Here is a 14371-nt window from a genome sequence, read left to right as displayed (position 1 = left end):
CGGCAAAATCGCCTCCTCTTTGCATCGCAGAGGAGTTTCTATCAAGCCTGGTGAAATGTTGCATGACGGATTTCACGCCAACTCGACAAAGGGATTGGCAGCACCCCTTCAGAATTCAATGAAACTTTCTGGGTGTGAAGACTATGTGAAACTAAGATACTTTACATACTTTGTTTTTTTTCAAAATCGATCTAGACTAACATTTGGAAAGGGTCAAAGTTTTTTTTTACTTTTTTTAGAAACCCGTATAACACGAAAACGGTAAGACCTACAAAAAAGTGTTGTATGGGGGACTGTCGTGAAATTTCCTGACGTTTTAGAGAAAAATATTGGAAAAATAAAAACACATTTTCTACACTGAAAAAAAAAAATATTCAAAACTTTAAAGTCGATTTAAAAAAAACGGCCATTTCAGATTTTGATCATCCTTAAGCAAAAAGTTTCGTAATTAAATTTACTAAAAGTCGTCCATACATTGCAAATTGGGCATATTTTAGGGAAAAAAGTTTTTCTAACATCGAATTTTTCAAGTCCAAAACTGAATTTATTTTCAAAGATTTTGTTCTAAACCGTCAAATATGATCGTGTTTTCAAGTGATAAATGAGTTTGAATCAGAAATAAATTGTATTTTTATTGAGAATAGTTAAAAAACGGAATTATGCAGTAATTATGTTTTTTAAATGAAGGCAATCTATGGATTTCGCCTCTGCCTATGAGAAAATCAACTCCGTCTAACAATTCGACGGATTTTTATGGTTCGAAAAATTGCAAACATTGAAAAGGAACAACCTGATCCATACCCCATTAAATTTTCTTCTAGAAAATACTACTAAACGTACCTGCGTTACAAGCCAGATGAATAAGAAATAATGTTTGTATTGTTATCTACCTAAAATGTCCGTTAACGACCTGAGTTACTCAACAATCACCGCGTGAGTGTATAGAAAAATAGGTATTTAACTTATAATTGTCGTTCTACCTATGCATATAACTATTTAAGCTTGATGTCAATAAAACTCTTTTCATTTTATCTAAGTCATTTGTGAAAAGAAGTTAAAGATGGATCAACAACATTTATCGCGCATTAAAATTTCGAGATGTTGCGCCGGTATAAACAATCCTAAGTGCAGGCGTAGCCAGTTGCGAAACTTGTCACCAACAATGATCGAACACATACGTGCCAACAAGCGGTCAGGCCTCCAATGAAATGCTAGGTAAGATAAATTTACTTTGCAGTACATTAAACGACAATGATTGTTTACATAGAACCCATACCAATATATTAATTCGACATTATTGTATATTTCAGAAGCAGTCCCGTCCTGTTCATCTTTGCCATCCGTCCCATCAGCGGATGAATTACTAGGCCCCTACAACGTGGAAAAATTCAACAGTATTATTGAAACTTTGAATTTATCCCCAATCTCGTCGAGAAACATGAGGAGCTTGGACTATCGAATTAAAAAGTCAGTGGAGATCACCAAAGCTGTACGTCATGACATACTAGGCATGGATGCAATGGACGTCGACAAGGTGGAGGCATTCGAGGAAATCATCAATCAGTTGAAAGAAAAATTCAGAAATGACCAGTTGAAAATATTATCGGTTTTTCCTAAGTCGTGGTCGATCAACAAAATTGTCGAGGAGTTCGAGGCACCAATTTACATGGTAAGACAAGTGAAACAACTTGTGAATGAACATGGCATTCTATGTACCACAAGGGCTCGAAGTGGGCATGGAATTAGTGAAACAGATAAACATGTTGTTATTGATTTCTTTGATAGTGATGATATTGGTAGGCCTATGCCAGGAGCCAATGACTTGGTTTCTGAGTACCGAAATGGTAGTAAAGAACAAGTTCAAAAGCGTCTATTGATGATGTCTCTTAAAGAGGCGTACATGATTTTTGAAGAAAGATGCCAAAATGTAGAAATTGGTTTTACTTTGTTTACTATGTTGAGGCCTAAACATTGTAGGCTTCTCGATAGCACAGGAATTCACAATGTATGTGTGTGCACATAACACGAAAATGTTAAATTAATGCTTAACAGTTTAGGAATTGTCTCTCAGTCAGAAATTTGTGAAAAACTGTTATGCGATGTTTTAGTAAGAACGACTGATTGTTTTTTTTTTCGAGAATGTGAAAAGTGTAATTCCAAAGAAAGTATTACAGGAGAACTAATCTCGCTCTTAGAGGAAAGCGACAAAGAAGATGTAGTTTTTCAGCAATGGCTCACCACCGATCGCTGTAATTAAGAAACTATAATAAAGCCTGTTGAAGAATTTGTTACGTATTTCGTGGAGAAAGTTGATAAGCTAATAACTCATGATTTTATTTGCAAAGAACAGTCTTCTTTTCTACGAAACAAAAAAAAAAACTCCTTAAAACAAGGTGAAATACTGGTAATTAGCGACTTTTCTGAAAATTATAGTTTTATCATACAAAACGCTGCTCAAGGATATCACTGGAATAATTCCCAAGCAACGATACACCCATTCGAGATTTACCATAATAAAGATAATAAATTGGAAAACGTTAGTTTTATTATAATATCAGAAGTGTTGACCCATGATACAGTAGCAGTTCAGCTATTTGTTTCAAAATTGATAAATTTTGCTAAACAAAAAATAAATTTCTCAAAAGTTATTTTTATGTCAGATGGAGCTGCAGCTCATTATAAAAATAAAAAAAAAATTGCCAGCTTATGTAATTTCAAGAAAATATATGGATTGGAAGCAGAATGGCACTTTTTGCCACATCCCACGGCAAAGGCCCCTGTGACGCTATTGGTGGCACTCTCAAGCGAATGGCAAAAAGAGCAAGTCTTGCAAAAGACTATGGAAACACAATCGCAACTCCGCGAGAACTATTCGACTGGGCAGTGAAACAAACTGATACATGTATCACCAAATTAAATTTCTGTTATATATCTAATGAACAGTATGTTAAAATGTCAGAGGAATTGATGGAATTGTTTGATAAGGTTAAAACTGTCCCTGGTACCCAAAAATATCATTGTTTTATGCCTATTAGTGATACACAAATTGCAGCCAAACGGTATACCAATTCAGAGAATGAACCAAAAATATTCAATTTATTCAGTAAAGCTCAAAAATAATGTAAATAGTCATGTGCAGATACTACGTTTTAGGATATATAGCAATAATAAAAATAATGATGCATGATAAAAAAAAACACGACTTTTTTTTATAAGCATAATATTTACCCTTTCAAGACACCTGTCAAGATTGGCTTTGACCAAATAAGCAATAAAATATTATTGTGATATCTTTCCAACCATTAAAAACCCATCGGATTGTTAGGCGGAGTTCATTTTCTCATAAGCGGTTTGGTGCGAGATCAATTGTATTTAATAAAAAAAAACTCTGTATAATTCGGTTTTATTTCTTTTAACTACTCCCAATAAAACAAATATAATCTATTTTGTGAATAAAACTCATTTATCACTTCAAAATATGAGCATACTAGACTATTTAAAGCGAAATAAAAAAAAAAAAAAAAAATTTGGACTTAAAAAATTCGTTGTTAGAAAAAAAGTAGTAACCAAGTCATTAAAAAGTAACTTGCATCCAACCCTGCAGATACCGCCAAAACTTGTACAGTATACGCACAGCTATAGCTTCTGGCCTAAATGAAAAAAAATTGAGGGGTGCAATTTAAGATTTGAACAGTTTGCTGCGAGTAAGGGAGAGTTAACTGTATATTTGTTAATTACATGTAATCTTTGGATTTACTTGTAAAAGATTTCAATAATTCTGTTGGTCAACGGAGAGGCGCAAAATGATTCTGATAACATACACAGTCATAAAAGGAAAAATAAACAGAGCTTAATAAACAAAAGCCATACGAGTTGATCAGAAATATAAATCTAAAGAGAACACAAAGCAAAACATGATTCATAATTTTTATAGTAAATAGACTTATTTACTATTACCATACTTGAACAGAGCTATAGAAGTCCTAGCTATCTATTGGCTTGAAATCCAACTATCGGCATGAGTTTGCATTTCTACAAATAAATGGTAGAAATTCTGACTCGTGTCGTCGGATCTCTACCCCCCTCGGTTGCCAACTTGGAGTGCATCAAAAGCTCCCGGCAAACAATTTGCGCTATCTTGAGCCGTATATTTTCGGGCTGTTTGGGCAAGTGATAAGGCGAACCGTTCCCCGATAATGAACGACGATTGGACACACATGAGGCGAGACAGTTTGTTTTGCTTGTGGTTCATTATCAACACCGACACCGAGCTTACGAATGCTAACGCAGTTTGATTTGGATGCCATAATCCGTTTGTGTAATTATCTGACCGAGTTCCAGCAATAGCTTTGGCGAATATGTTTGAATTATTTTTGAAAATGCGTCATATTCGATTAAAGTTTACATTATAAGTGGAGTTGCAGTGCAAATTCGCCGTGTCCAAAAATTATCACATCGCGTACATTGAGCAAGTAAACTGCAGGTAGTGCAAATTATTCAAAGGTGGTCGAAAATCTATTTAGTGCTTATCCTTAAATTAGCGAGTTCATAGTCATATAGATCGCGTCTTCAAACAAAGAAATTGATTTTTTTATATATTATTATTGAACGAGAAGTAAAATGATTTATAAGAAAATTATACCTAACCAAAATATATAAAACACCTGGATTGAAACAAATACAATATATACTAAATTGGTGAACTATTACGTTACGTTATTACAGTAACAATTCTCTGAGGTAATCTCATGATGTATTTTGTGGATTTTTCTTAAAAATACACCAGGTGGTACTCTATGTTGAATGAATTTCATGAGAAATCAATACAAACATCCTGAACCGACCGGGAATCGAATCCAGACATGGCATGGCTTTGTTTTGTAGCTGTGGACTAAACATTCGGATAAGGAAGGCCCCTTATCGAGGTATCTTTAGGCCAATTTCCTTCTTGAAATTTACAATTCATCCAGTATATCCTTCACGGAAATAAAAATTTTTAGATCTAGGGTTTTTTGTGAACAGATTTTTTCCTATACTGCTTGACTTCAGACACCAAAACATTAAATTCCTATTATAAATAACATTGTTATTACGCAGCTGAAAGGTGATCGAAATCTCTGCAATTGTAACCGTTATAATTAATTTACACTGAAACTGATAAAATCGAATAAATAAAATGAATTGAATTGAAATAAAATTTCTATAGCTCTTTTTCGATGCATCTTCAAATAAATTTCTAGAGAACCTGCGGGGTTACGCGTGGAAATTTGAAAAAAAAATCTTTCTATCTTCATGCATTTACACCAGGATGTGCTACAAAGATTTTTACTCTATTTTTTTTTTTGTTGAAGTTTCATCTAGATTTCATGGGATATGGAAATCTCTTCCAGAATTCACGCAGAAGTTTCTCTAATGATATTCCGAGAAATTTGCGGGGGTCATTCCAATTACCGTTGTTAACTAATATTTTAATAGGAATTCCTTCCACAGCCTTTTTGGAGATTCAACAAAAAAAATATTCCGGGAACTTCTAGGGAAATTTTCATAAAATAAAAACAGTACAACAAATATCTTAGAAATTCAACACTTATCATCATTCAAAAAAAGGAGACTTTTGGTTGCCCCCCCCCCCCCTTTGGCTACACTCTTGATTCTAATTATATACAAATTACATATAAATGTAATTATATTATCAAAAATTGGCTATACATGCAATTACAATTTGGTGTATTCTAGGATGTTACTTTTTTAACATGTTACTTAAAGTTTAAATTTGAATGTGTTTACATTATGTAGGTTATACAATTATAATTTAATTGAACGTTGTTCGTCCCTCATACATAAAAAATATAGAAATCAATGCTGCGATGTATTCTTAAAGGTTCAAGGGTCATTGCGAGTAATGATAACCGCCACCAGTAACGTTTCGCCAAGTAGAACATAGAGAACAATGAACAACCACTTCGACCCACGGAGAATTATCCGGGGGATAAGCACAGATCATGCACAAAAACTATCATTTCCATTGCACATTGCATTCCACCTACCTTCTGGGACTCCTTGAACAGGTTCAGTTGATTCTCAGCCGGATTGCGAGACATCTTCCCAAGTGATATATAGGTTCCGCTTTGCTATCGAACACCACACAATTATTCACGCACAACTAAACTGAATCGTCCAGTTCTTCCAACACCGGCTTTTGTACTTGCAGCGGAACGGGAATGACCCGAGTTATGTAAGCACCAAATAAGAAATTGCACACAAATGTAGGTATCAGGTACCGGGTTTGCACACCACCAATCCTTAATCTTATCACAAACAACCGAGGTGATAATGGAGAAAACAATTTGACTCAGGATGGAATCCGAAAGCAAATCACAAACGAGGAACGAGAGACGATGTTGTTGTCGGTAAGAAAAACTTAACCTGACTGACAGCGAACGATGACGTGCCGTTTGTTTTTATCGGCTACGAACCGGTAATGCAACGAGTTCACTCCGGTAATTTGGGAACACTGACAGGATTAGAGCTGGGGGGTATCCGACCATCTGTTCCGTTTCGCGAATAAATTATTTATCAAATTATTTTATTATTGAATATTGTCCAATAAAAAGAAGTTCGGTTCCCGGGTAAAAACGTACCATGGACCAATGCACGAGTTCACTATTTGACGTTTGAGCGGTGCCGTGTTATTTATGTGACCATGGAAATCAGTGAATTCGGCACCGCTCAAACGTCAAAATAGTGAACTCCTGCATAGGTCCATATGGACCAATGGACCTATGGGCTCATTCATTTGTTTCATAACGCTGAAATTGGCCTTTTTGGACACCCACCCACCCCCTTGTAATGCTTTTTGTATGAATATTATTCAATTTTTGTATGAGCCGTAACTTCTTTGGGACACCCACCCACCCTCTCTAGCGTTATGAAATTTGTGAATGGGCCCTATGCACGAGTTCACTATTTGACGTTTGAGCGGTGCCGTGTTAGGGTTCATACATTTATTTCATAACGCTGAAAATGGCCATTTTTGACACCCACACACCCCCTCGTAACGCTTTTTGTATGAGTATAAACATCGTAGTATTCTTATATTGACTATAGAATACGGGAAAAATCTTCAGGATTACCATCAAATAATGGTAAATCTGCAGGCATACCCGGATAAAAACGTATCATTCAGTGAATGGAATAAACCATTAATGTACAATATAACGTATTGGATACAATACAGCGTATTGTAATTGAATGTCGAAGCAATATTATTCTAGTTTGGATATACAATTCAAAAACAATATAATATATTGTAACAGAACATTGTATTGTTTTTAATTGGTTTTATACCTTACAATTTTGGTCAAATTCCTATTTTCGCGTAAAACAACTGTTGCTTTTTTCTATGTAGCTTTGCTGAAAGAAATAAACAAAACAAGTTCAGAAAGCAAGAAATGTTGGGTGAAAAAAATTCAAAAAGTAAAAATAAGTAGTTTTTTAGAAGTCACTTGAAATTAGCTGTAACGACGAATGCAACCATGATACAGTTCGTTGAATTGTTTTTGTATTGTACAACAATACATGAATTGCTGGTGAAGACAATTCATGAACATTATATCGTATTGTATTTTCAAAATGTTTGTATGAGAAAATATCTATGTTTGTATTGTTACGATACTTAACCACCCATACATTATAAGCCCAAACACAATGTTAGCGGAACGGCAACGGAAAGCGGAACCGGTTCGCCAGCATGAATTACACCATACCGGTTCCGCTTTCCGTTGCCGTTTCGCTATCATTGCGTTTGGGCCTTATATTGCAAAAATCTCATTTCAGATACGTTACACAAATGCTACGAGGAAATGGCCAGTAGATTGAGAATAGCAGCTTACAATACGCTTAAAGTATCTACAGTACCCAATACACCACGCAGGAAATATGCACTAGATAGGTTAAGAGATGCACTAAAAGTTTCGAAAAAGCATCCGGATATGATAAATTATAAATACAGGGTCGCAAATAGAAGACATGAATATCAGATAGCTGTAAAGGAGCATAGAGAAAAGGAAATTACTGATTTTTTCAAGAACCTCAATGATTATGATGCAGGAGTGAGAGTAAGGAAGACGTATAATTATTTGAAAGACTTCGTAAAGAGGAAAAAGCAGAAAAAAGCCATGATTAGCTCGAGAGTTTGGGAAGATATACTGAAGACATGTGAGGGACCTGAAGTAGAGTTTTGTGCTGAACATGATTACACTCCATTGCCTAATCCTCCAACAAATGATGAGATTAAAAGTATTCTGTTCTCAGCATGTAATGGAAAATCTCCAGGATCAGATAGAGTGGTAGCCGAATACATTAAAGCTGCAGATGAGGAAACCTTAGAAAGAATAATATAAATTATCAAAGCAGTTTACATAAGGATTGATATGCCGAAGGAATGGAAGAAATCAACACAGATACCAATACCTAAGAAGTCAGGAGCTTCCGAAGCAGATCACTTCAGAAGAATCTCGCTGTGTAATGTAGTGTATAAGATATATGCAAAATGGATAGCAAAGCAGTTAAGAGCATATGCAGGTGAACCCGGATTACATCAGGCAGCATTCACGGCAAACAGGTCAACAGACGATCATATATTTGTGGCTAGGAGAATGATGGAGGAATATTGGAACTCCGGTCAGGATCTCTTTATTCTAGCGTTAGATATTAGTAAAGCATTTGATAATGTGAAGCTACAATCGATAGGAAAAGTGTTGATTGATTTAGGAGTTCCTTCGAGATTAGTAGATAGAGTTCTGAGCTGTGTTAAAGATGAGGTTACTAGAATTATGTGGGAGAATCGATATTCAGCTGAGGTTAAGAGGGGGAAAGGAATTAAACAAGGATATCCGTTATCACCATTACTCTTTAATTATTTAATGCAAGATGTTCTCAAAACAGTAGTTGCAGAAATCCCAGAATTGAAACTAATGGGTATTAATCAATTGATTCTTCCACTAATTCTAGTGTTTGCAGATGACATTCTAATCATAGCTAGAACGAAGGCGGAGTTAGAGAAAATATTGCATGAATTAGAATTGCAACTCGCAAAAGTAGGCCTTGAAATTAATCGCGACAAAAGTCAAGTTTTAATTAGATATCCAAATGATAAAGCTCAACACCCAAAGGAGATTCTTTTAAATAATAAGATATTCAAAGTGAGCGACAGTTTAGCCTACCTAGGAATATGTTTGACTGCAACGTTAAATCGTAAACTTACATGTAAGCAAAGGTGTTTGAGTGCAGTGAAATCATCGAGAATAATAGTAGAATTTTGCAAAACTTTCAAGCCAAGCTGGGAATTAGGAAAGTTAATGTATAAGACCGTGATAGCACCGTCCTTGTTATACGGAACTAAAGTGTCTGTTATGACTAAGAAAAGCAGGTTAAAAATAGGTAATTATGAGAAACTTATACTCAGGAATATTTATCAATATTGTAAAAAACCAAAAGACACAGACAAACAGACGTCACACCAAAGACAAATTAAAGACTTCCATGTCCCTTGCAGTTGCCCAAAATTTTATGACTCATAAGGTAATCTAGAATGCCGTGAAAAGTGTACTGCGATCTGTCAAACTTGGGTACCTTTTGTACTACCGAGGGACCAAATGCAGTACTAGAAGTGGTACTCAATCTGAGCCCGAGTGTGACGGACCTGGTCACACTCTCATCATTGTCCATCGACCACCTTTTTAACGGTCGATTCAAAAATATGGTAGGTGGCCAATCCACCACCCGCAGCGCTCGCATCGTTTTTGTTCGTGTTTGACGTTTACACACTACCGCCATCTGTTGGCCTGTCGGCCAAACGCACCGATTTTAGCATTGGGCGTACATGTCCTCGTGACTATGATTTTGATCGATATTTGTTCTAAGTGTTACGTCTGTTTGTCTGTGCAAAAGACTTGAAATTCAATGCTAGAAAATTATTAGACGGAAAAACCATTAACAGAAGAATTAGAGTAGGAAGAATAAGTTATTTTGGTCATGTAAGACGAAGAGAAAAAAACCATCCACTGAAGTTAGCATACAAATTGAAATTTGATAAAAAGAAAGAAGGCAGACCATCCTTAACATGGCTGAAATCATTAGATCAGGACTTTAAAAGGTATCAGAATATGAATAGAAGTAGTTGGGAGGAGCTATCAAAAGACAGGGAAAGGATTAAAAAGAAACTAGATGAAATTTATAAAAATGAGGAGAGCGAAATTTCGGATGGGGAGTCTTCAGATGAGGACCAAAACTCGAGATACAAACATTGGAAATGGAAAAGGAGGAATGAGAAATGATGCGATTCAGAACGACTGGAGTTGAAGAAGAGAGGAGAGAAGATCACCATATTATGCATTGCCAGAATAAAGGTATTGTAAGTACAAATCAATGTTTTAAATATGTAATACGGAATTCAAACAAGTATACGTTATTCTGGGAAGGTTTAATTTAATGGTAAGTGAAATAATTACAAAACTTAATCAATAGCACCAATCGTGTTTTTCATATATTATATATCAAACAGGACACCCAATTGAAGCAATATGGATGAGGAGAGTGGAATTGCCAACTCCTTATCGCTAACATACTGTTGATAGAGGGATGGTCCTTAAACCCCATTCATTGAGACATCCTTTTGTATGATGAAATGACCGGTAGATCGATGACCAGTATCTAGGTTATAATTTTTGGAATGCCTTAGGTAAACCTTAAATAATAGCAAAGAGCTGAAACAATCAACTGGATAACATCATATAAAATGGACAGTCTACTGTCTAACGGCTGTGCCATGCAACAATGAGTGGTTACCCTTACATACATACATACATATATTGCAAAAATCTCATATACCATACAGTGAACTGTTCAAAACAATATATTGTCACAGACAAACAGACGTAACACTTAGAACAAATCTCGATCCAAATCATAGTCACGACGATATGTACGCCCAATGCTAGAATTAGTGTATTTGGCCGACGGGCTAACAGATGGCGGTAGTGTGTAAACGTCAAACGCGAACAAAAACGATGCGAGCGCTGCGGGTGGCGGATTGGCCACCTACCATATTTTTGAATCGACCGTTAAAAAGGTGGTCGATTGACAATGATGAGAGTGTGACGTCTGTTTGTCTGTGATATTGTACTGTAATTGTATTGTCATTTTACATACACTGTATTGTATTTCCAATATATTGAATGGTACTGTTACAATACGTTATATTGTTTTTGTATAGTAATTTTTATTCGGGTACCCACGCGTTCATGCACGCTAACATTAAAGTACCCTTTAAATGAGTTCCATGTACCCATTTTCGCGAAAAATGGTTTAACTAAAGTCGCTTTACTCATTAAAGAGTTTCCTCTTCGAACTTCAAATAATGGGCATTTTTCACTCTTGGTTTTCAAAATATAAAATGGGTAATAAAACCTCATTTATTATGAATGCTGCCGCAGATTGAGCTTTTTCAAGATTCAAGGAAAAGGTCAGGAAAAAGTATAAAGCACTATTGATAACACAATGTAATATATTCATCATTCATAAAAAAATATACAAATTGTATGAATCGTTTCTCTTCCTGGAAGTTCCCAAACACACTGGGCCATGCTATTGAAGATGCTGGTTCACTTTGTCTGCGCCAAAACATTCTCCCTGGAGCCGACCACTTAGAGACAACTTATTCCACGGGTATGCAGCTGTCCGTGTCCGAGTCCGCTATAGACAATAATAATATTCTAGGACTACAATACGCTTCCAAAGGGATGTTGAAATGTCTGAAACAAAGAACCGGATTGCGAAGATCGTCATTCCAAAAGAAAATACCGGCATTACTTACGTGTCTGATATATGTGTTGATGGTTAGTTTGCTATAGTTTCCATTTTAGAGGCAGTGGGTGATATGAATAAAAAACTTTGAACTTTACTACATGTAGCATCTACTCAAAAACAAAATCCACAAAGTTTACTACACTTTTGGTATGAATAAAAAACTTTTCGAACATGTAGTACTTACTACTTTCGAACATGAGCAGTGACTGAAGCTGCACGTTAAGAAATTTCCATTCAGAGTGCAGAGTGATTCTGCACGTAAAGAACAATCTATTCAGAGTGACGCTTAAAATTAATACAATCATGCATATGAAGAAAATCTATGAAATCTAATCGATTACGTGACAATTTGCACAAATCATGAAGGTGCTGTTATTTGACAAGATTTGTAGTGTAATTTTGCGTTTAGTCTGGTATTCTCTTTATGTTTATGATTTTATGATGATGGTACATCAAATAATTTTCTGGGTGGTTTTCGGTCTTCGACAACGCCAGTGATTGATGATTTTTTTTAAAATATTAGCTTAACATCTTTGAAGAGATCTTGAGATTACAGCTATCAAATTTGGAATCACATATTTTCTAGCACCGGTACTGAGATTCTGGGGAAATTGCGGTAGAATTTTGATGCTCCCCGTGTGTTTTCTTAACAGCATGTTGAATTCCGGAAGTTCTAAGTGTTTCTGTGATATTCTCGTTATTTTGGGGGGTTTCTGATAGTATCCTTGGAATGTCTAGAACTTAGAATGTCGAGATTTTTATGGGAATTGTAGTGATTCCATTGGTAGTCGTAAGAATTCAATGAGGATCTCCCCTAAAACACCATGGTTCCCTTTGAAATTATTAAATTTCTTATCGATTTAACGATAAATCCTATTGAAATCTATAAAATATTTACAGACATTCAAAACGTTTATATTAAAGCTTTGCTTTGAAATTCCAACGGAACTGGAGATCAATGGAATCTTATTGAAGGTTTTTACAATAATTACAAAGATTGATTTTCAGAATTACAAATATTCACACAATAATTCGCAGGAATCCCACCGCAATCTCATAGATTCTTACAGCAATACCGTCTCAAAGATACCCACAGAATTCCAAGAGATTAATATTCGGAATCCCATTCCCACCCCAATTCTAGAGTTTTTACCAGATACCAAATATTTCCGCAATATTCCTAGAATGGTATTTAAACTTTCAGAATTACCATAAAAAATCCGACATCCCAATCGGAATCCCAAAGTTCCTACAGGAATTTCGGAAATCCAAAGGAAATCTGAGATGTCAGAATTTACACGTAAAATTCAGAATTACATAATAAATATCTGAATTCCTACCGACATCCTAAAATTCATAGAAAATAACATAATTATCGTAATGCCAGGATTCACACGGATATTACAAATTGATACTGCCGGTAATCTTTTCGGAATCTCAGCATTGGCGGGGCGAATGTTTTCGTAACCTCAGAATTCCTAAACAAAACTCAAAATACCTTCCGAAATATCAAAACTCATATCGTTTTCTCATGATTTTTACTCAAAAGTAAATTATTCCATTCAATTCTGCAATTTCAAAGCATGTGTAGCAACCTCTGAAGCTAACTACCAGTAGCTTTGTAGTAAATGCTACCTTTATTCATAGCAATCCGTTGTTTGTAGTATGTTCGAAAGGTGTAGAAAGGAAAATGACACAAACATGTTCCACTCGTGTTCCACATATAGCGTTTACTACCGAGAATGTAGTTAACTCAACTTTACTACATTTTATTCATACGGCCCAGTATTGAACTATATACTCGGTGATTTCCACATTGAATATCAACTTTTCATTAATTCCGGATAGCAGCGAGGGAAAACACAAACAATGGAGGTTATGATGGCACCAAACTAGCATGTGCATTAATTACCCATTATTTTTACGAGAGAGGATACTTTAAAGTGGGGGTTAAATACCCTTTTTCATGTCATTGAAAAATACCCTTCTTCTGACATTTCCATACTGATTAAAAAAATGGGTACATGGAACTCATTTAAAGGGTACTTTAATATTAGAGTGTGGAAGCTCAACCAGTGCTGATGTGCTGGATCGTCTTTTGCAGAATCCTTTTCATCAAACTTACACTCTAATAAATTTTCACCTAGATTCATTAAAACTGTTGGAAAAGAGTTCGCAAGGATTATCATTAGAACAGCAACAATTACAATCGGAATCCCAAGGATTCCAGTCAGAATCCTTTACTGTGCGCCGTGTGTTGGTGCTGTCTCGCTCGCTCGCACGGGCAACTTGAAAACAGGGCACACAGTTAAAGTCCAACGTTTTATAGCTGCATATGCACATTGTCGGCACCGCTTCTATTCGGCAGCTTTCCCATTACCTTTTGAACTAGTTTTATTTTAAAAATAATCAGATTTCGTCTCTTTAAATTTTAGTCTCTTTAGGAACCGGTAAAAAGCAGCGGGTAACTGGCACAGCTCTGTCATCACAGTTTACCATAAAT

General features: G+C 35.6%; 1 protein-coding gene across 2 annotated transcripts in view; it reads right to left on the bottom strand.

Moving 5' to 3' along the window:
- LOC5577893 (catalase) overlaps positions 1-6454 on the bottom strand; it is a 50432-nt gene extending 43978 nt beyond the window's left edge. Inside the window, exon 1 of one of the 2 annotated variants that reach the window (XM_001663550.3) lies at positions 6048-6454. In XM_001663550.3, coding sequence (XP_001663600.1) covers positions 6048-6101 — 54 coding nt within the window. In that variant the 5' untranslated portion in view covers positions 6102-6454. The remainder of the gene's footprint in view (positions 1-6047) is intronic. The other variant, XM_011495417.2, reaches the window with a different exon arrangement.
- Between the last annotated feature and the right edge of the window lie 7917 nt (positions 6455-14371).

This window comes from Aedes aegypti, chromosome 2 (assembly GCF_002204515.2).
Source record: "Aedes aegypti strain LVP_AGWG chromosome 2, AaegL5.0 Primary Assembly, whole genome shotgun sequence".
In the NCBI taxonomy this organism is placed as follows: Eukaryota; Metazoa; Arthropoda; class Insecta; order Diptera; family Culicidae; genus Aedes; species Aedes aegypti.
The sequence above is the reverse complement of the archived record's forward strand: the minus strand, read 5'-3'. Positions and strand labels throughout refer to the sequence as shown.